The sequence below is a fragment of the Hemiscyllium ocellatum genome, chromosome 43, assembly GCF_020745735.1.
Source record: "Hemiscyllium ocellatum isolate sHemOce1 chromosome 43, sHemOce1.pat.X.cur, whole genome shotgun sequence".
NCBI lineage: Eukaryota > Metazoa > Chordata > Chondrichthyes > Orectolobiformes > Hemiscylliidae > Hemiscyllium > Hemiscyllium ocellatum.
In genome coordinates, this window is record NC_083443.1 from 27287340 (window position 1) to 27309477 (window position 22138).

The following is a 22138-nucleotide window of genomic DNA, read 5'->3' on the forward strand; positions in this document are numbered from 1 at the left end:
ACTCTTAACTGCCCTTTGGGCAATAAATGTTGGCCTAGTCTGCGCTGACCTCATGCTGTGAATGAATTTTTAAAAAGCAGCTCCCCATCCTCCTTAATTTTCTCCTGCCTCTAATATCTTGCTTTGGTGAACTTCGGATAGGCTTTGTAGTTTACCGATGATTTCCCATATCAGGAACATGTCCTGTCAGGAGTGAAGGAGGATTTGCTGCAGTTACGGAGGTGTGTTTATTCATGGAAGGATAGACTCGCCTGAGCAACCAAATTAATCAAAACGTTGCCCAGGACAGACCTGTCCCTCGAGAAGGGATTTTGAATACTGTCATGCCCCAGCCAACTCTTATCCCCCGCAACCCCCCCCACCAACATTGCTAAAAATGAATTATTCTCAAGTCACTGCTCGACTGCTGTGTTTCTGAGATTACAACAGCGGTAACTCTTTGGTGATTGGAGAACACTTGCGAGACGTCTGGAGATCGAAGGAGGCTTTCCAGAGATGGCCAACCTTGAGAAGATACAAATCGCTCAAGTGCACACTCACCAACTCTGTAAGCTGAATGCAAGTAGTGTAGTCCCTGAGGACTGACTGGTTGAGAGTGCTGTTCGTCTTCTGTAGGGAAGGTTGGGGCGACTATTGAGGGGCCCTGCGTTGTTAAAGTTGGCATTGACGCTCCCTGAACAGCCTGGAAAGCGGTCCCAGCCTGCACACTTGCCACTGCAGAGGGAGAGAGGGGCAACGTTACCATCACAGTCAACACACAGCGTTAAAATAAAGTGTTAGAACAGCAGTTAGATACAATTCAATGCACACATTTCTCCACTTTCAGTACTCTAGCCATTCACGAAGATTAGCATTAACAACTGGTTCTTAAAAGGTCAGGTGAGTGTTGTATTTAGTTGTCGTCCATTCTCAGCTCTGAGGGATGAGCTGTCGATTGTGGATGCTGGAAACCAGAAATGTGAAGAGAAATTGCTGGAAAAACTCAAGTCTGGCAACATCTTTGGAGAGTGAAACAGAGTTAACATTTTGGGTCAAGTGACCTTTCTTAAGAATGCTCTGAAGAAGGGACATTGAATCTGAAATGCTAATTCTGCTTTCTCCAGCAATTTCTGTTTGTGTTAGAGATTATCAAACTCTGAGAAACACTGAACAGTTTGGTTAGTAAGTTATTGCTAATTAAGAGTGTGGAAAATATTTTAGCAACATGTCCACTCCTTCCTCAAACAGAGCACAATTTGATGAGCCTTCCTGTGGGTTAGATTAGTTGGCCGAATGATTGGTTTGTGTTGCAGAGTGATGCCAACAACATGGGATCAATTCCCGCTCTGTTCTGGTTACCATTACCTTCCCAACCTCTCTCCTCACCTGGGGCGTGGTGACCCTTAGGTTAAACCATCACCATTCGTCTCTGTCTAACCTTTGACCTGACTGAGATAAACAGGGAGAATTGGTGGCCAGTTTCTTTTAAGGAGGGGCTAATCCAGGCAAAGCGCAGCAGGTCAGGCAGCATCAAAGGAGAAGGAGAATCGACGTTTCGGGCATAAACTCTTCTTGCCTGACCTGCTGCGCTTTTCCAGCAACACATTTTTAAGCTCTGATCCCCAGCATCTGCAGTCTTCACTTTCTCCTAATCCAGGCAAAGTAAAGATCTCAGAGTAGACAAATGTTAGGTGGTCTTGCCATGGGCCACGTATAAGCATCTCCCCCCCCCCCCCCCCCTCCCTTGCTTGCACAGACTTGACTGATGCCACCCACTTCGAGCCAAGCTAACCATTAAGCTTGTGGGTGGGGGAGGTCACCACTTACTTGAAAGAGTTTTCTCAATTTTATTTAAACTGCACCTGATTCTGTACCTCACAGAGCCCTTGAGAGGGCAAGGGGCAGCAGATACATGGAAACATCACCTCCTACAAATTCCCTTCCAAGCCACTCACCATCCTGACTCAGAAATATATCGCTGTTCCTTCAGTGTCATCGAGTCAAAATTCTGGATCTCCCTCCCTAACAGCGCTGTGGGTCTACCAACACCAAATGAGCTGCAGTGGTTCAATCTTAGAATCCCAAGTGTGGAAACAGGCCATTTGGCCCAACAAGTCCACACCGACCCTCTGAAGAGTAACCCACCCAGGCCCATTCCCCAATACCATTTATTGTATCTATTGCTCCCGATGCGGTCTCCTCTACATTGGGGAGACCAGACGCCTCTTAGCAGAGCGCTTTAGAGAACATCTCTGGGACACCCGCACCAATCAACCACACTGCCCCATGGCCCAACATTTAAACTCCCCCTCCCACTCTGCCGAAGACATGGAGGTCCTGGGCTGCTTCCACCTCCACTCCCTCACCACCAGACGTCTGGAGGAAGAACGCCTCATCTTCCGCCTCGGAACACTTCAACCTCAGGGCATCAATGTGGACTTCAACAGTTTCCTTATTTCCTCTTCCCCCACCTCACCCGTTCCAAACTTCCAGCTCAGCACTGTCCCCATGACTGAGCATAAACATGGAGAATTGGTACCTGCCTATCTTCTTTTCCACCTATCTACTCCACCCTCCCCCCACCCATCACCTTCATCCCCTCCCCCACTCACCTATTGTACTCTATGCTACTTTCTCCCCACCCCCACCCTCCTCTCACTTATCTCTCTGCGCTTCAGGCTCTCTGCCTGTATTCCTGATGAAGGGCTTTTGCCCGAAACGTCGATTTTCCTGCTCCTCGGATGCTGCCTGAACTGCTATGCTTTTCCAGCACCACTCTAATCTAGACTCTGGTTTCCAGCATCTGCAGTAATTGTTTTTACCCATTCCCCTACCCTATTACTCTACATTTACCGCTGACTAATGCACCTAACCTACACATCCCTGAACACTATGGGCTATTTAGCACAGCCAATTTACCTAAACTGCACATCTTTGGACAGTGGGGATGATACCAGAGCACCCAGAGGAAACCCACACAAACGTGGGGAGAATGTGCGAAGTCTACACAGATAGTCGCCTGAGACTGGGATCGAACTAGGTCCCGAGTGCTGTGAGGCAGCACTGCTAACTACCGAGCCACCATGCTGCCCTTGAAAACATCTTGTCACCAGCTTCTGAAGGGAAATGAGGGGATGGACAATAAATGCTGGCTCAGCCAGCAACATCCCAGCAGCGAATTAAGAAAAAACACACAAAAAAAGGGGTAACAGTATTTCCAGAAACTTACCCACATTGCACTTGACTATTAGCCTAGGTCATGGGTCAATGATGGATTACTTTCAGGATCAGAGCAGAGCTACCTGTATTTGAGTTGGATGTTGGTAGAACCTTTAATTCAACACGTTCACCTAATAGTTCGCAGCAAGGTTACAAAACAAAATGCAATGCCAAGGAGATCTCTGGACAGGAGAACAGATGTTGGTCCATCAAGTGTCAAGTAAACATTTTAATTTATTATTTTTCGGTGTTAGCGCTATTGCTGTGGATCAAGCCTGCTGCTACAGTTCCCTGGTGCCAGATGTAAGCTGCTTAAACGTGAAGCATTGTGCTCTGCGAGCTTATTCATAGACACCAGTTCGATGTCCCCAACCCTTCTCCCTTCCTGGTCTGTGTTCGGAAGACAGTCTCAGCCACAGTAGCAGCGTGGAAAGTGCCAACTGAGCTCAGTCCGAGCTGGTCAAGGTGTTGGTGGTTAAGGGTGGCACAAAGTAACCAGGCATCTGAGTTGCTGGTGTCATTCAGCAACTCCTGTTGGGTGCCTATGGTGGGCAAGGGCAAGGGAACCATGGGTCACAGCTGGTGAACTGGGCAATGCAACCAGGTATCCATGAAGCCAGCCAAGAATTAACAAAACAAGAACTATTTTAACGTAGGTCTGATGTGAAAATAAAACTGCTGGAAATCCAAAATAAAAAAAATGCTGGAAATGGTCAGCTGGGGAGAGTCAACATTTCAGCAAATGTTTACACTGATTTAGCTCCGATTCTTTTTCGAGCGGGTATACGTGTCTAATTATCCCGGATAAAAAATGCATAATTTCCCACCGACTCATGGAAATCTCTTGTCCAAGAACATCCCTACTGGAGAAAAAGCATCTGCAATGGAGCCAACCTTCACCCGTGGTTTTCTTAAGCTATTAAAATTAATGAGGTGGTCAGTTTTACAAACAGACAATGACCATGCCTTGTATCTGGCCTGGAGAACTGCAGAATGAAGACTGAAAGCCTCTCCATTCCTGACTGCTCTGTGCTCAGTCACCAGAGGGAGCCACTTATCATGGAATGAGCTCCATCTGCCACACTAACGTGACTAAGGAGCCCCAACCAGTCAGACAGCACAGAAACAGACCCTTTGCTTCAAGAACCAACACCGATCATGCTCCCAAACTCAACCAATCCGACGTGCCTGTGTTTGGCCCACATCTCTCCAAATCTTCCCAATTCATGTCCTTATCCAAATATCTTTTCAATATTGTAACTGTACCCGCATCCACCATCTCCTCAGGAAGTTCGCTCCACGCATGAACCACTCTTGTAAAAAAAAATTGCCTCTTTTTAAAGCATCTCCGCTTAAAAATATGCCCCCTAGTTTTAAACTCCCCCACGCTAGGGAAACACTCTTTGACATTCAGCTTATCTATGCCTGTCAATTATTTTCACAGACTCCCTACAGTGTGGGAGCAGGCCATTAGGCCCATTGAGTCCACACTGACCCTCCTCGGGGCATTCCACCAGACCAACACCTTACCCTATCTCTGTAGCCTTGCATTTCCAATAGCCTGCACATAGCAGACACCAGGGGCAATTTAGCACGGCCGATCCACCTAACCTGGCCATCTTTGGATTGACAGGCAGAGACCCGGAGGAAACTCGCACAGACAATGTGCAAACTCCACACAGACAGTCGCCCGAGGCTGGAGTCAAACCAGAGTCCCTGGCGCTGTGCTGCAGCAGTGCCATCCCTGGTTTATAAACCTCTAAGTTTTATTAAACATGTTTGCGCTGCTAAATGAAGACTCACTCAGTCAAGCCCAGCACAAAAGGAGAAGGCAGCTTGCACCACCAACTTTAAAGCACTTCTTTAAAAAAAAACACACACACACACACACAAAAAGGATGACACTTTGCACTTTCAACCATTGAAAGATCTCACCTACCTGCTACGGTTGATGTCAGGGGCAGATTCGGGTCAGACTGGTAAGGGTGCACTGCCATTGGAGCCATAGGAGGGACAGGAACCCCAGCGAAGGTGACTGGTGGAGCGGCCATTGCTGGATGGGTTGTGGTTGCTACAGTGTAAGGGTACTGAGCTCCAATGAATGCCGGATGCATCCCCTAGACAGATTACAGACCAGTGAATAATTGCACATTCCCCTCCTGCCGCCCCAGTTTTTACTCCCTAGCTCGCAGCTCGACGAGAGACCTGACATGACTCCCTCTGTCCAACATCTCCACTCGCTGGCTCACCCTTCTCGATCAAAGGGCACGGGACCAACCGAGAGGAAGGGACAGACACAGGTTGGCATTGTGTACTTAGCCCCACTCTGCCCATCCTCCAATCCTTTCTCAAATGCAACCTGGGATTGGGGTTGAGAAACATATCAGCCATGATTGAATGGTGGAGCAGAACCGATGGGCTGAATGGCCTAATTTCTGCGCCTACACCTTATGGTGTCTCACTCCATCCAGAATACCCGCTTAGTCAAAGTTTACTTCGACAGTCAGGATGTTTGGGGTTAATTGGCTTGGTTCACATTCGCCTCATCAATCCTCCCCCCAATCTCCCACCCCCCAACCCAAACCAAACTCCTCCCCATTGCACTGTTGCAATAATCAAATGACACAAGAAATATCAGGCAAATAGGACTTTATTTTCAATCCACAAAGACACTGTCCGTTCAGGGAGTGATGTTGACCAGGATGTACTACTTCATCAAAATGGACCACCCAAACAGCCTGAAAAAGGCTTCCAATTCATTTCTCCCTCAGTATTGCATGCAAGCATCCACCTAGATATTGTCCAGGACCTTCCTACACCCCAGGAAAACATTACCGGCTGCACAAAATCTGAAGCAACCTCTGGACTCGAGGGAGGGGTGAAACGTAGGGGATGTGAGAACGCAAGTGGGGACGGGAGCTAGCTTGGAATAGAAAGTGCATCGAGGCAAAGTGGCTCAGCTTGGAAGATAGATGGAAGACGCAAGGGGCGTTAGTGAGGAAAGGCGGTTATTCCGGGTGGTAACTACGTCAGAAAGCATGGAGATTGCCCACACTTAGGTGCACAACACTTCAATGAAAGCAAAATACTACAGATGCTGGAAATCTGAACAACACAGACTGCTGAAGAAACTCCAACAGGCCAAGCACCATCTGTAGAAAGAGAAACAGGGTTAATGTCGAGCTAACAATGACTCTTTCTCTGAGCAGAACAGATCTGAAGGAGTCACACCAGACCCGGAATGTTAATGCAGTTTCTCTCTCTGCAGATCCTACCTGGCCTGCTGAATTTCTCTAGCATTCTCTGTGCTTAGATTAGATTCCCTACAGTGTGGAAACAGGCCCTTCGGCCCAAGTCCACACTGACCCTCCGAAGAGCAACCCACCCCTTCATTTACCCCTGCACCTAACACTACGGGCATCTTTGGATTGTGGGAGGAAACCGGAGCACCCAGAGGAAACCCACGAGAATGTGCAAACTCCACACAGTCAGGAATCGAACCCAGGACGCTGGTGCTGTGAGGCAGCAGTGCTAACCACAGAGCCACGGTGCCACCCCGGGTTGGAATCCCTCTACGGCTGATGATGAAATTTGAACTCAACAAATATCTAGAATTAAATAATCTAATGATGATGAATAATGTAGTAATCTAAACCACTGTTAGCAAAATAAACTCATCTGTTTCAAAAACGTCCTTTCGGGAAGGAAAGTTGCTATCCTCACCAAGTTTGGCCACGTGTGAATCCAGGAGAAAAATTGAGAATTGTACATCAGAGTCAAAACAGAGAGTGCTGGAAAAGCACAGCTGGTCAGGCAGTATCCGAGGGGCAGGACAGTCAACACTTTGGGAATAAGCTCTTCGTTAACATTCCTGATGAAGCATTTATGCACAAAACCTCGATTCTCCTGCTCCTCGGATGCTGCCTGACCAGCTGCGCTTTTCCAGCACCACACTTTTTGACTGTACATGTGATTCCTGTGGTTGACTCTTAACTGCCCTCTGGGCAAATAGGAACAGGCAATAAACATTGGCCTGAATGAATTTGAAAAACATTTTCGCTACGTTCATGCATGTGAGAGGGGCCCTTTCTCTGGTGACTATTCAATGCTATTTCAAATCAACATGTGCAGCAATCTCAGTGAGGATTCCGACATTTCTGTCGTCAATCCTATTGGTGGCTCTATACAAATCTCCCTCTCCTGATCCCGGTGAAACGACCAGTGCTGTATCGAAGTACCTGAGGATAGGCTGCTCCGGCAACAGGGAAGATCGCAGGCCGAGGAACGTGCTGTATCGGGTGTCCCAGGTAGGCAGCGTTACACACCGACGGGATGTGGGTCTGGATAGTCGTGTACGGGTGACTCATGACTGGGCTGGTGGGGAAGACCTGTCCGTGGGGGTGTGCGATCGCCGTCCCGGCGATGGTGTGCTGCTGGTACATGGTGGACCCGACGGTGATGACCGGCACCACGGCAGTGGCCGTCACGGTGGCTGCCACGGTAACCGTGGCCGAGCCCTCGGCGAGGGGAGGGTGCTCCGCGGACGCCCGGCCCGCCTCGTGGGCACCGCGGGCTGACATCTCGCGCTGCTGCTGCTGCTGGGAGCCACCTGCCGTCTGCTCGTAAAGCCAGTACCACTGGTGGGCGACCTCAAACAGTACCTCCGGGTATACACCACCGCCCTTCGCTGCTTCCTCCACTGCCATACAGGCCTTCTCCAACATGGCGTTATCCTGGAATAGAGTACGGACAATGTAACACACACTCACAATGAGGCCATTCAGCCCCAAACGGCCATGCAGGCCTTCTCCAACATGGCGTTATCCTGGAACAGAGCACGGACAATGTAACACACACTCACAATGAGGCCATTCAGCCCCAAACGGTCATGCAGGCCTTCTCCAACATGGCGTTATCCTGGAACGGAGAACGGACAATGTAACACACACTCACAATGAGGCCATTCAGCCCCAAACGGTCATGCAGGCCTTCTCCAACATGGTGTTATCCTGGAACGGAGAACGGACAATGTAACACACACACACTCAGGCCATTCAGCCCCAAACGGTCATGCAGGCCTTCTCCAACATGACGTTATCCTGGAACGGAGAACGGACAATGTAACACACACACACTCAGGCCATTCAGCCCCAAACGGTCATGCAGGCCTTCTCCAACATGACGTTATCCTGGAACGGAGAACGGACAATGTAACACACACAGTCACATGTGTTCCTTAACACATAAGGAATGTTTGAGGACTCTGGGTCTATTCTGGATAGGACGAGGACTGGACAGAGTAGATGTGGGGAAGAGGTCTTCACTGGTAGGAGAGACTAGGACTCTAGTCTTAGAGAAAAGGGAAGATCTTTTAGAACAGATAGAAGGAGAAACCTCTTCAGCCAGAGAGTGGGGAATCGGTGGAATTCACCGCCACAGAAGGCTGTGGAGAGCAGGTCATTGGAGTATATTTAAGCCTGAGATAGATAGGTTCTTGATCATGGGGTGCGGGAAGGAAGCGGGAGAATGGGATTGAGAAATGTATCAGCCATGACTGAAAGGCAGAGCAGATTCGATGGGCTGAATGGCCTAATTTCTGCTCCTATGTCATATGGTCTTACGTATATACGCGCACGTGTACACATGCACACAACAACTTGGCGGCACGGTAGCACAACTTGGCGGCACGGTAGCACAGTGGTTAGCACTGCTGCCTCACAGCGTAGAGACCTGGGTTCAATTCCCGACTCAGGCGACTGACTGTGTGGAGTTTGCACATTCTCCCCGTGCCTGCGTGGGTTTCCTCCGGGTGCTCCGGTTTCCTCCCACAGTCCAAAGATGTGCGGGTCAGGTGAATTGGCCATGCTAAATTGTCCGTAGTGTTAGGTAATAGGGGTATGGGTGGGTTGCGCTTCGGCGGGTCGGTGTGGACTTGTTGGGCCGAAGGGCCTGTTTCCACACTAAGTAATCTAATCTAAAAAAAATTAGCCCAGCTCTCTGAAAACAGAAAGAAACCGCGCTTGTGGACACAGACTCATTAACAAGACAAATTCACCTCAGGCCCAGCCCTCAATCAGGGACATTTGTAAAGCCACACGGGCAGTTTCAGGAGGCTTCACTTTCCATGCAGCAATTCACCAAAGGACACATTGTACCCATCGTGCGTTAACACGGTGGGCGTGTTTTTCAAATTCGAGAAATGGAAAACCAGAAAACTGGGAGGGATCTTAACAAGGGGCTGCTCTCCTCCCCACAGGCAATTCAGGGCCGAAGCTTAAAATAAATTTAACAAGGGCTCTCCCATTCCTGATGGAGATGAGAAGGAATTCCTCTCAGAGGTTCATTCAGCTTTGGAATTTAATTTGTCAGGGAGCACTGGATCATTAAGGGCTGAATTTGACAGGTTTTTGATCACCAAAGGGAGTCAGAGTTTATGGGGAACAGGCAAGAAAGTGTCTGTTCTCAGTGGATGACAGAACCGGCTTGATGGGTTGAATCGCCTCCCCTTGCTCCAGGAGAAGTAGACCATTCAGCCCATCATGTCTGCTTCACCACTTAATAAGATTGCGGCTGATCTCTGTGTCTCAAATTCCACATTCCCATTTCCCCAGATAATCGCCTATTCTCTTTCCTAACAAAAATCTATCCACATCCGCCTTCAAAACATATTCCCATGACAACAATGGCTCTAGCCCAGTGTAGGAGGTAGTGGGACTTGACTTTGAAAGAAGATTCATATTGTTAAGATGCTGACAGTTGAACAAATGAGTTCTTTAAGAATTAACATGCAGGAAGTGAAAATCACTGGAGAGGCCCATCCTTAATTTGTCTCTTGAGGAGATAATGGAGTGAACGGTGTGGGTAAATAAGGGAGGGGGTGGTGGACAAGGAGGAGGCAAGGGAGGAGAACAAGAGTAGTAGTGGAGGAAAGAGGGAGCAGGGGGAAGAGGACACAATATATCGGTCTCTCAGATACAGCTCAATGAATTGACATGCAACCATCATATTAACCTCCACCAACAACGACAGGTCACAGTAGCACTGCTGCCTCACAGTGCCAGGGACCAGAGTTCGATTCCACCCTGTGTGGAGTTTGCACGTTATCCCTGTGTCTGCGTGGGTTTCGTCCGGGTGCCCCCACAGTCCAAAGATGTGCAGGTCAGGTGGACTGGTCACGCTAAATTACCCTGTCATGTTCAGGGATGTGTAGGCTAGGTGGGTTAGCAGGGTTACAGGGATAGGGTGGGGGGCTGCGTCCGTGTGGGATGTTTATTGAGTGTCGGTGTAGAATGGCCTCTTGCTGCACTGTGGGGGTTCTATAATTCTATGACACAGTCTTCAGTGACACCAGTTGAGGTCAGGAACGTTAAACAGGATCCCAGAGCATTTGCAGCTCTTCTGCCAAGACCTTGGGACCTTCAGTACCTGTCTGATGTACAGGAACAGGCAGATGGGCCGTTGGGTCTAACTCTTCATTAAAAAGGCAGTACCACCTGCAATGCGGCATTTCTTCCAGCCCAGGGTCATGCGGCAGCCTGGAGGAGTATCTCTCGGCACAAGGTTCCAACAGAAAACTCATCAACCTTGAAAAAATATGGCCTAATGAAGCAAGCTACCACACAACATTCACCACCACAATCATAACCACATTGCCATTATTAATGAGACATCACGCAATTACACTAAGATTAATTACACCATGCAATTTACTAGTAGAACCACAAATGGTCTTGTCAATACAGTGAAGCCTAACGTACCTGCTCCTTGCATTGGACCAAGGCTCGTTGAATCTCATTGGGGTTCAGGGCATGGGCATGAGGTAGACAACTCAAAGCCAACTCTGCTGCAGCTCGGACCATGTTGGGATCCCGGGCACGCGAGGCTCGATCGGCTAATGATGCCACTTCTGGAGGTGTTAAATGACCATCCCAACATTCCACCAAAATATTCAGTGCCGCACTACCAATCTCCATCGCCTGGCCTGGTGCATTCAGAAGAGAAGAGATTTAAAACCAATTATTGGCAAAACAAACGAAGAAAAACGACCATTTTTAGATTAAGAGTATATGTAAAGGAGACCATTAAGCCCGTCAAATCTGCTCCCCTGTTCAATAAGACCATGGCTGAAAAGGAGGTCACCCTTTTGGGAGTTTTCTAAAGGTATCTGAATAGTTCCACAGATGTAGAGGAAAGGATAGCAAAGATGATTCTGGACAGAAGCAAGAGTAAAACAGGGTAGTTGATATAGGGGACTTTAACTTTCCAAATATTGATTGGAAATACTTTAGATGGGTTAGTTTTTATCTAATGTGTGCAAGAGGGTTTCCTGACACAGTATGTAGAGAGGCCAACAAGGGGTGAGGCCACATTGGATTTGGTACTGGGCAATGAATTCAGCCAGGTGTTAGATTTGGAGATAAGTGAGCACTTTGGTGATAGCGGTCACAAATCGATTATGTTCACTTTAGCAATGGAAAGGGATAGGTATACACTGCAGGGCAAGAGTTATAGCTGTGGCAAAGGCAATTATGATCCAATCAGGATGCATAGGATGGGGAAGGAAACTGAAGGGGATGGGCGCAATTGAAATGTGGGGCTTGTTCAAGGAACAGCTACTGTGTCCTTGATAAGTATGTACCTATCAGGCAGGGAGGATGTTGTTGAACAAGGGAGCTGTGGTTTATTAAGGAAGTGGAATCTCTTGTCAAGAGGAAGAAGGCGGCTTACATTAGGATGTGATGTGATGGCTCAGTTAAGGCGTTTGAGAGTTACAAGTTAGCCAGGAAAGACCTAAAGAGAGAACTAAGAGTCAGGAGGGAACATGAGAAGTTGCTGGCAGATAGGATCAAGGAAAACATTATATCAAGAATAGAAGATTGACTAGAGTAAGATTAGGACCAATCAAGGACAGTAGTGGAAGTTGTGCATGAAGTCAGAGGAGACAGGGGAATTTTTTCATCAATATTCACACTGGAAAAGGGTAATTTCTCAAGGAAAATACTGAGACGCAGACTACTAAACTAGACAGGATTGAGGTTCATAAGGAGGAGGTGCTACCAATTAAAGTCTCCTGGGTTGGATAGGATTTATCCTAGGATTTTCGGATTGCAGAGTCTTTGGCTTTGGTCTTTAGGTCACCATTGTCTACAGGAATAGTGCCAGAAAACTGGAGGATCGCAAATGTCCACTTGTTCAAGGAGAATAGAGACAGCCCTGATAATTATAGACCAGTAAAGCCTTACTTCGGTTGTGGGTAGAGTGTTGGAAAAGCTTATAAGAGATAGGATCTATCATCTAGAGAGGAATAAGTTGAATAGGGATAGTCAACACGGTTCTAAGAGTAGGTTGTGCCTCACAAACCTTATTGAGTTCTTTGAGAAGGTGACCAAACAGAGGAGGAGGGTAAAGCGGTTGGTGTGGTGTATATGGAGCTCAGTAAGGCGTTTGATAAGGTTCCCTATGACAGGGCTATTGCACAAAGTACAGAGGTGTGGGATTGAGGGCAATTTAGTGGTTTGGATCAGAAATTGGTTTGCTGAAAGAAGACAGAGGGTAGTGGTTGATGGGAAATGTTCATCTTGGACAGTTACTAGTGATGTACTGCAAGGATCTGTTTTGGGGCCACTGTTGTTTGTCATTTTTATAAAATCACCTGGATGAGGGTGTAGAAGGAGGGGTTAGTAAATTTGCAGATGACACTCAGGTCAGTGGAGCTGTGGATAGTGCCGATGGATGTTGCAGGTTACAGAGGGACATAAATAAGCTGCAGAGCTGGGCTGAGCGGTGGCAAATGGAGTTTAATGTGGAAAAGTATGAGGTGATTCAGTTTGGAATGAGTAACAGGAATACAGATTACTGGGCTAATGGTAAGATTCTTGATAATATAGATGAGCAGAGAGATCTCAGCGTCCATGTACATAGATCCCTGAAAATTGCCACCCAGGTTGATAGGATTGTTAAGAAGGTGTACAGGCTGAATGACTTAGCTTTTATTAGTAGAGAGATTGAGTTCCGGAACCAGGAGGTTATGCTGCAGCTGTACAAAACTCTGGTGCGGCCACACTTGGAATATTGCGTACAGTTCTGGTCACCGCATTATAGGAGAGATGTGGAAGCTTGGAAGAGGGTGTAGAGGAGATTTACTAGGACGTTGCCTGGTATGAAGGGAAGGTATTATGAGGGTGAGGGACTTGAGACTATTTTTTTTTATCAGAGAGGAGGTGGTTGAGAGGTGGTTTGATAATCAGAGGTTTAGATAGGGTGGACACAGAGCCTTTTTCTTCAGATGGCGATAGCTAGCATGAGAGGACATAGCTTTAAATTGAGGGGTGATAGATATAGAACAGATGTCAGAGGTAGTTTCTTTACTCAGAGTAATAGGGGCATGGAACGCACTGCCTGCAACAGTAGTAGACTCACCAACTTTAAGGGTATTTAAATGGTCGTTGGATAGGCATCTGGTTAGAATGGAATAGTGTAGGTTAGATGGGCCGCAGCTTGTTGCACCAACTTGTGAACCATCAAAGAGTGAAGGGCCTGTACTGTGCTGTAATGTTCTATGATCATCCTCAATTTCATTTTATTGCCTTTTCCCCATGACCCTCAATTTCCTAAATTATTTTTAAAGACAGATTTTTAAAGTAAGTGGGAAAACGAAAGAGAAATCGTCAAAGGCTGAACTAACCCGACAAGTGTGTCTGATGGTGAATGCACGTCACTTGGCAATGCAAGGCATTCTTCACAGGGTGAGTACGTCCACCCTCGGATGACTGGCTGTGTGGAGTTTGGGCATTCTCCCAGTGTCTCCCATGGGTTTCCGCCAGGGAGTGCAGGTTAGTTGGATTGGCTACGGAATATGCAGGGTTACGGGGATAGGATAGGGAGGCAGGTCTGAGTGGGATGTTCTTTGGACGGTTGGTGTGGACTTGACGGGACGAATGGCTTGCTTTCACATATTGGGATTCTACAATTGACGGACACTAAACTTCCTGGCTCAGGCCTCCTGAATCGGAAATCAGGAGACATAATAGATGCAGCGAAAGGGGAGAAGATAACTTTCCCAAACAAAACTAGCAAATTCTACTCTGGAGTATGTTGGGGCCAATTTCCATGTCATCTTTTAATACAAACCACAAATTTTAAATTCCTTAGAGAGGACCTCATCACTCCTACATATTGTACTTCCCAGGGTTAGCAATCAGAAAAGTCTTCCTCTCCTCCATCCCTTTCTTTACAATCAGAGGCCAGAGAGACACTGAAAGGCTGACCAGGTTCTTTCTGCAACAGTACATTGTCCTTCAATTTCCAGCCTTGGGAAATACCAAGATGCTGACCACTGAGCAAGTCGAGTTGGAAAAACCTAACTTCTAAAACTACAGATATGTGGCACAGCAGAACACAGATTCATAATTCCTAACTATTCAAAGATTTGAATATTACTAAAAAGGCTCTGTTGAAGCTTTTCATCTTGTGTTTATCAAGATAAATGCAAGTCGCTGTTTATGGTTTATGTCAATGATTTAGACTGGAATGTAGGAGGGTCGATCAGTAAGTTTGCAGACAGTTCCACCTTTGGCAGGGGGAGAAAGTAGAGAGCAGGAGAGCCGAAGACTACAAGAGGATGTAGAAGATGGGCAGGTCGGATGGGGCTGATCTGTGGCAAATGGAATTCAATTGCATTAACGTGAAGTGATGCACTTGAGGCAGGACCAACAAGGCAAGGAATACATCACAAACATGTAGAATCCTGTGAAACCCTGAGGATCAGCGGGATCTTGGTGTGCATGTCCATTAACGTATCAGAACAGGTGGGTAAAGTGGCTGAGAAGGTAGATGGGATACTTGCCTTTGTTAGTTGGGGCATAGAGTTGAAGGGCAGAGGGGTTCTGCTGGAACTGTATAAAACACTGGTTAGGCCACAGCTAAGAGTACTGTGTGCACCTCTGGAATCCACATCATAGGAGGGAAGTAATAGCTCTGAAGAGGGCGCAGAGGAAGTTTACCAGGACATTGCCTGGACTGGAGAGTTTCAGTCGTAAAGCAAGAATAGAGAGACTGGGGTTGCTTTCCTTATAGCAGGGGAGATTGAGGGCAATCATGATTGAGATGCACAAAAGTATGAGGGGCATAGACAGGGTAGACAGGAAGAAACTCCTCGATGGTGGGATTGGGGCAGAGATTGAAGGTAAGGGGGAAGGGGTTTAAAGGAGGGTGTGCTGGGTATCTGGAACTCACTGCCTGTTAGGATTGCTGATGCAGAAACCCTTATCACATTGAAGAAATGTTTAGGTGTGCACGTGAGATGCTAAGGTCATGGGCCGAGTGCTGGAAAACAGGATAAGAATAGTTAAGGTGTTTTTTTTTTAACCAGAATGTGTGATGGGTCTAAAGGCCTTTCTCTTTGCTGTAGATCTCAATGACTCAATAAGGATGACTAATTTCAAAGGGGCAAATAATTTATACTGCACGAGAGAAGGGGTTTGGTGGGTGGGCATTGCAACTCTAATTGATCACAGTACAGCCATGGCAAATGCACCAGGGAACTATGATCCCCCGTGTTTTTGTTCAATTCCACACATGTTCCTTTTACACGCGGAGCAAAACATTTAACACATTGGGCCCCCGTACCATGGGCCCCACATACAATGGGCGAAAGTGGGTACTGCAGATGCTGGAGATTAGAGTCAAGATTAGAGTGGTGCTGGAAAAGCACAGCAGGTCAGGCAGCATCCGAGGAGCAGAAAAATCGGGCAAGAGCCTTCCTCAGGACCCACGTACAACGGAGCCACCCTCTACGCTCCAAGAAACCTTGCTTCAGGTTGATCTCCCCGGGAGGCGAACATTACACAAGGGTTGATTTGAAGAGATTAATATACTATTTCTGTTCCCTCAAACCTGTGATCCAGGAGACGTGGGAAGAGTAAGTTCTTGAAAGCCAGTTCGGTGACACAAAGTTGTGCAAGCCCAGTGCGTACAGCCCGATTTCAAACGCGCAGAGGTGGAGGTTGCGATGGGGACCTTGGTGACCTCCACTGGCTGAAGGATGGGTAAAGATGGACGTGCTGCTGTTGCCTCCTGCTTTGATGAGGACCGTCTTTGCAAGCTCAAAGTAAAAATGGGCGGCTGCCTCTGATGGCTGGTTGGGTACATGGGGAGCGTGGCATTCTGGACGCCTGCCTTTGTACCTGGAAGGGGAACAAACCAGAAAAATACTCACACATACACAGCATGTACAACACCTGCTTCAATATTAATTCAACAGACAGCAGCGTCGCTAAATGGCCAAAAGCAGGAACACCAATGCTCTAAGCGAACATCCAAATTAGGAGTAGGCCATTCAGTACCTCCAGCCTGTTCTACTAACCACAAGATCATGGCTGCTCTGATTGTGGTCTCTAATTTTCTGTCGATCTCCAATGTTCGGATTGCTTGGTCAGTGAAGGATTTATCTGAAAAGAAAGTTGCCATAGTTCCACCGAGCCATTGGGCTGTTCTCTCATGTGAGTGAGAGAGGAGGAGAAAGAAAGAGAGAAGGAGGAAGAAAGAGAGAGAAAAGGAAAGAGAGAAAGAAAGAGAGAAAGAAAGAGAGAAAGAAAGAGAGAAAGAAAGAGAGAAAGAAAGAGAGAAAGAAAGAGAGAAAGAAAGAGAGAAAGAAAGAAAAGGAGAGAGAGAAAAAGAGAGAAAAGGAGAGAGAGAGAGAGAGAGAGAAAGAAAGAGAGAAAAGGAGAGAGAGAGAAAAGGAGAGAGAAAGAGAGAAAAGGAGAGAGAGAAAGAGAAAGAGAGAGAGAGAGAGAAAGAGAACGAGAAAGAGAAAACTGGTGGTAGTCTAACCCGAGGGTTACTGTGCCTCAGGTAAGGGATGAGATTGAGAAGGAGACACCTTCGGGTAGCCTTAGCCAGTAGCATTTAACCTGACCTTTAAAATACTCTATAATTCTGTCTCCGCCACTCTCTGGGAAAAGGCTCCATAAAACACAATCCTATGATTTTTTCTCACTTCTGTTTTATTTTTAACCAGTGTTCCCTCATTCTTTCCTCATAAATACCAAGTGATCTTCATCTCTATTCCATCCACCCACCCTTAGTTCTGTAACCCTTAATATTCACATCTAATAAAAAAAAGGCAAATAGTCGCTACAGAAGATGAATATTGCCAGGAGAAATCTGCTGTCTCACTCATCAGGACACATGCAAGAATGCCAAATCTCAAAGGGGACAACAATTTTTATTGCATCAGAGAAAGATGCTGATTCGTTGGTAAGAGGACCCTGACTGGTTAACGTGTTATCATGGAGAATGGACGAAGAACAATTGATTTCCCATGTTTTGTCAATTAAGTATTAGAGTTGGTACATGTATGATTAGGAAGAAGGCATAAATCTCACATAGGAGGGGTCATCATGAACAGATAATGAGGGGGCAGTAGGCTTGATCAACTGAATGGCCTCACATATCAAGCTTTTGTTGTTGACGGGATAGAGACAAAATGAGTCAAATCACTACACCCACTGGACCTCGTCCACCCAAACAGCTTCCCCTAACCACACACACCCTCCTGTCCAACCAATCACAGTTTCTTAAACCAGCGTTTGCCCCATGACCTGATGCAACTACTTTGAAATGTTGATAATTTTGAATGAATATCTTTCTTTCTGACATTAATACTTTCATAATCACCTCAGTTTAATATTCACTTTCACGAGGGATTGGAACATTGTAGAAACGGGTTGGAGCCAGAATATTCTCTCGGATTTCCTTTCAATGGCCTCTTTCAAGCTGACCAACCAACATATCCCGTTTTAGTTTGGTGCTCTCGCTAGTCGTAAAGCCATCCCTTTAAGCTTTTAACAGGCCACATACTTTCTTTTTTGGGACTATAAACCGAATTGAAAGTTGAAATACTATAACGGAAACATTAGGGAGAATTTTAAAAGAAACTTTAAAAGTTAAGACCGGTGCTGCATACTGTTGAGCTGTACCTTACAGGGTCACTTTCTATAGCAGACAGAAGGCACTCTTTGAGATGGAGTGGAACCAAGACTCTTTTGCATTAAGGAAATTCTGCCTGACAACAGCCCTCTGACTGGCTGAGCCCCAAGGTGTAGAAAAACAACTTGCATTTGTATGGCACCTTCAGAACAGTTCCTATGGCATTTCACAGGAGCATTACTTGATAGAGATTGACACAGCTGCACTTTAGGGCCGAATGGAACTAGATGAACGCAAGAGAGATATCGAAACAGAAAGGCTTGTAGGATTTAATAATTTAAAAAAGGGTGGGCAGTGGTATGTGTGAAGGATTAACACTGAGATGGACAAATTGGTCCTAATGACCCATTTCTGTGCGGCCAATTCCAAGTACTATTACTAGCAATAGCAGGAGCTGGAAACAAGAGCAAGCTGAAATATCCAACCCAACAATAAAGGGAGTTGAGCTTCGATATTACCGGCCGACGTCTGTGCTTTTGGTGCGAGCTCCTCCAGTGGCTCGTCGACTACCGCTGGAGGACGACGATCCGAGCGAGTCGCTCGACGAGCTGCTGATACTGTCGCTGTCCTGGCCCCTGCCCCAGGACGCAGCCGCCCAGCCCCCCCGGATAGGCCGGCGACTCAAGGTGGGGGAGCTGTCTGAGGTGGTCTCCGGAGCACTGCTGTCGATACTGGCCATACCTGGCAGAGAAAGGCACAGAAAATAAAATGGAAACACATCTGCGCACCCCCAACACCTCGTCCGGGTGATTGAACTGTGATTACAAACCCCAACATGGAGGCAGTATGTAGACAAACCTGTGCCCATCCAATTCTGTGCCAATTCCAACTCCCCATTAGTCCTAGAAAACTCAACTTTGGGACAATCAAATGCGACACGGTGGCTCAGTGGTTAGCACTGCCACCACACAGCACCAGGGCCCCAGGTTCGATTCCATCCTCAGGCAACTGTCTGCATGGAATTTGCACATTCTCCCTTTGTTGGTGTGGGTCTCCTTCAGGTGCTCTGGTTTCCTCCCACAGACCAAAGATGTACAGGTTAAGTGATTGGCCATGCTAAGTTCCCCCTAATGTCCAGGATATATGCAGGTTAGAGGGGTTAGCTGTAGGTAATGTGGGGCTACTGGGATAGGGTAGGGAGCTGGGTCTGGGTGGGTCAGCATGGACTCAATTGGCCTAATGGCCTGCTTCCACATTGTAGGAATTCTATATGAATGCATCGTATTTGAAGGAATAAGCTGTGTAATCAAATTTATTATACCATAACCCATATTGTAACAATGTTGTGGCTTTAAACTTTTCAAGTATTTTTGCCTTTTTTTGAAGAGCGGTTTTAAGGCAGAGGTTTTGCACAGTCTACCAGAACCACTACAGTAAACAGTTTGAGGGCTTGGGGTCTTTGGTTTTCATGGTTGGAACAATAGAAGCAGCCTGAATGGGTGGAGTTTAGTTCCCACTGAACAAGGATCTTTAGTTTAACTTTCAGCAGCTGCTATTGAGACCTTGAAGAGCCGGGAGCTATATTTTCCGCGCTCTCAGTTACAACGAAAAGCCGGGGGCGTGGGGTTCTCTGCCTGCAATGGGAGTTGCACGTGAGATGATCTGTTTTCGGAGTTCGCCTTTTGCCAAGGGTGTGTTTATGGGATTTTACTATATCGAAACAGTTAATCAGTAATAACTATTGTATCTATTATTCTGTTGAGATCTCCAACAGAGTTAAGTTATTCCAATTTCCTTCTTTCTTTTGTTGTATTTTAAATAGAGTGGATGAATAAAGTGTGTTTTACTTTACATCTGGTAGCTTGACCAATCGAACTGCATATGGAACCTTTGTCTTTAAAATAAGAAAAAATATTATGGCCTAAACTATCTTCAGAATATTTTGAGGGGTTTGGTCTGATCTATAACAATATATTACAACATTCAAACACTCAATTCATTAAATACTAATGCTCCACCAAGATAACATCAAAGTAAAAATGATAGAAACAAAAACATGGGAGCAGGAGTAGGCCATTTCCTGCTAACACCCCACACCTTTTGTTCCCAAAGCAAGAAATGGAGAGTCAGCTGGAGTATCGGGTACCATTCTGGGTATCACATCACCGGAAGGATGTACTAGACAGAATGCAGAGGCGATGTCCAAAAACCATTCCAAGGCTGACACCGTACCGTCATGAAGGTGCATTGGGACTGTTCTCCTTGGAGAGACAACAGCTAAGAAAAGATCTGATGGGAGGGTCTCAAAACCATGAGAGATCTAGATAGGGAGGAACTGTCCCCACTCGTAAAAAGGTGAAGATCAAAAGGGCACACGTTTAAATAGATTTTGCAAATGCCACTGAGAAAAACATTTTTTTTCCACACAGCAAGGGGTTCGCTGTTTGGGTAAAGGGCTGGAGAACTTCAAATAATGTTGGTCTTGCATTGTGCATCTCCTTTGCAGCTGTAACCTTGCATGTCACACTCTGTCTAAGCGCCCTAGGATCCTTATGTCCTTATCGGCTATTATTTGCCTGTACTGCTCACCAAACAAAACTTTTCACTGCAGTTAAGCACACGTGACACCAATAGATCAAATCATCAAGAATGGCACCAAGTTAAAGTGCTGGTTGGAGAGCCAGTGCAGACATGATGGGCTGAATGGCCTCCAGGTGTGCTGTAACAGTTCTGCAATTTCAGGCTCTTGTCACTTCACCATGGCTGCCAAATGGAGCCAATACAACCACAACAGCTGAGACAAACTGACAACAAATAAAATGTGATCGCAGTTTGCATTTCTCCTCATCCAATCAATCAATCAAAATCCAAATAAGCAAACATTTTTTGTTTGAAACAAAACAATGTAACCAGATGCAGATTATGTTTTACAATTAAACCAATGCACTGTAAAAATGATCCAATAATGTTAAAAGTATTTAGCCTTCCATAGTTGGGTTGGCTGAGGTTGCCATCTTGTTACAAAACAAAATATTAGGTGACACAGTTAAACCCCGTCATATCACAACAAAGCCATGTCATTTAACACAGATTTGATTTATTACTGTCACGTGTACTGAGGTACAGTGAATTGTATTGTTTTGTGCGCTATACAGGCAGATCGTGGAGCTGGAAAAGAAAACATGTCAGGCAACATCCGAGGAGCAGGAGAATCGACGTTTTGAGCAATTCCTGATTTGATTTATTACTGTCACGTGTACTGAGGTACAGTGAATTGTATTGTTTTATGTGCTATACAAGCAGATCGTGGAGCTGGAAAAGGACAGCCAGTCAGGCAACATCTGAGGAGCAGGAGAATCGACGTTTTGAGCAATTCCTGAAGGGCTGATGCTCAAAACGTCGATTCACCTGCTCCTCGGATGCTGCCTGACCTGCTGCGCTTTTCCAGCTCCACACTCTTCGACTCTGATTCTGATTTCCAGCATCTGCAGTCCCCCCTCTTTCTCCTTTAGGCAGGTTGTACTATACAAGTGCATAAGGGTAAGAGGACAGAGTGCAGCATACCATGTTATAGTTGCTGAGAAGGCGCAGAGAGAGATCAACATTAACACTATCTGCATTCAAAATTTTATATCTTGGTTTAGTTGTGGGTCATAAATCCAGATGTGAATCAAATAAGCCAGTACTATATTCTGAAAAGAGACCGAAGGTGAAAAAGCTGGGTGACTGGACCTGAAACATTAACTCTAATTTCTCTCCACAGACCTGCTGAGTTTTTCCAACAATTTCAGACTTTTGTTTCAAGAGAAGAGCCATGTCATGGCGAGGGTTATCAGATCAGCCGTGACCTCATTAACTAGCACGGCACACTCGATAGGCTGAATGGCCTACTCTGCATTATGTTCAAAGTCTCAGACTAATGCCTGCGGTCATGGGTTCAAATTTCAACACTACTCAGTTATGGTAACAATTTTATTTCACTGGCTGTCTTAAAAAAAATCTACTTCACTAA

At 46.3% G+C, this 22138-nt stretch overlaps 1 protein-coding gene across 3 annotated transcripts in view; it reads right to left on the bottom strand.

Annotated features, from left to right (window-relative positions):
- zswim8 (zinc finger, SWIM-type containing 8) overlaps positions 1-22138 on the bottom strand; it is a 183809-nt gene that overhangs the window by 9524 nt on the left and 152147 nt on the right. For all 3 annotated transcript variants that reach the window (XM_060854349.1, XM_060854348.1, XM_060854351.1), the window contains exons 19-24: positions 18645-18867; positions 16093-16382; positions 10956-11179; positions 7437-7931; positions 5138-5315; positions 541-714 (exon numbers count right to left, since the gene is read on the bottom strand). In XM_060854349.1, coding sequence (XP_060710332.1) covers positions 541-714; positions 5138-5315; positions 7437-7931; positions 10956-11179; positions 16093-16382; positions 18645-18867 — 1584 coding nt within the window. The remainder of the gene's footprint in view (positions 1-540; positions 715-5137; positions 5316-7436; positions 7932-10955; positions 11180-16092; positions 16383-18644; positions 18868-22138) is intronic.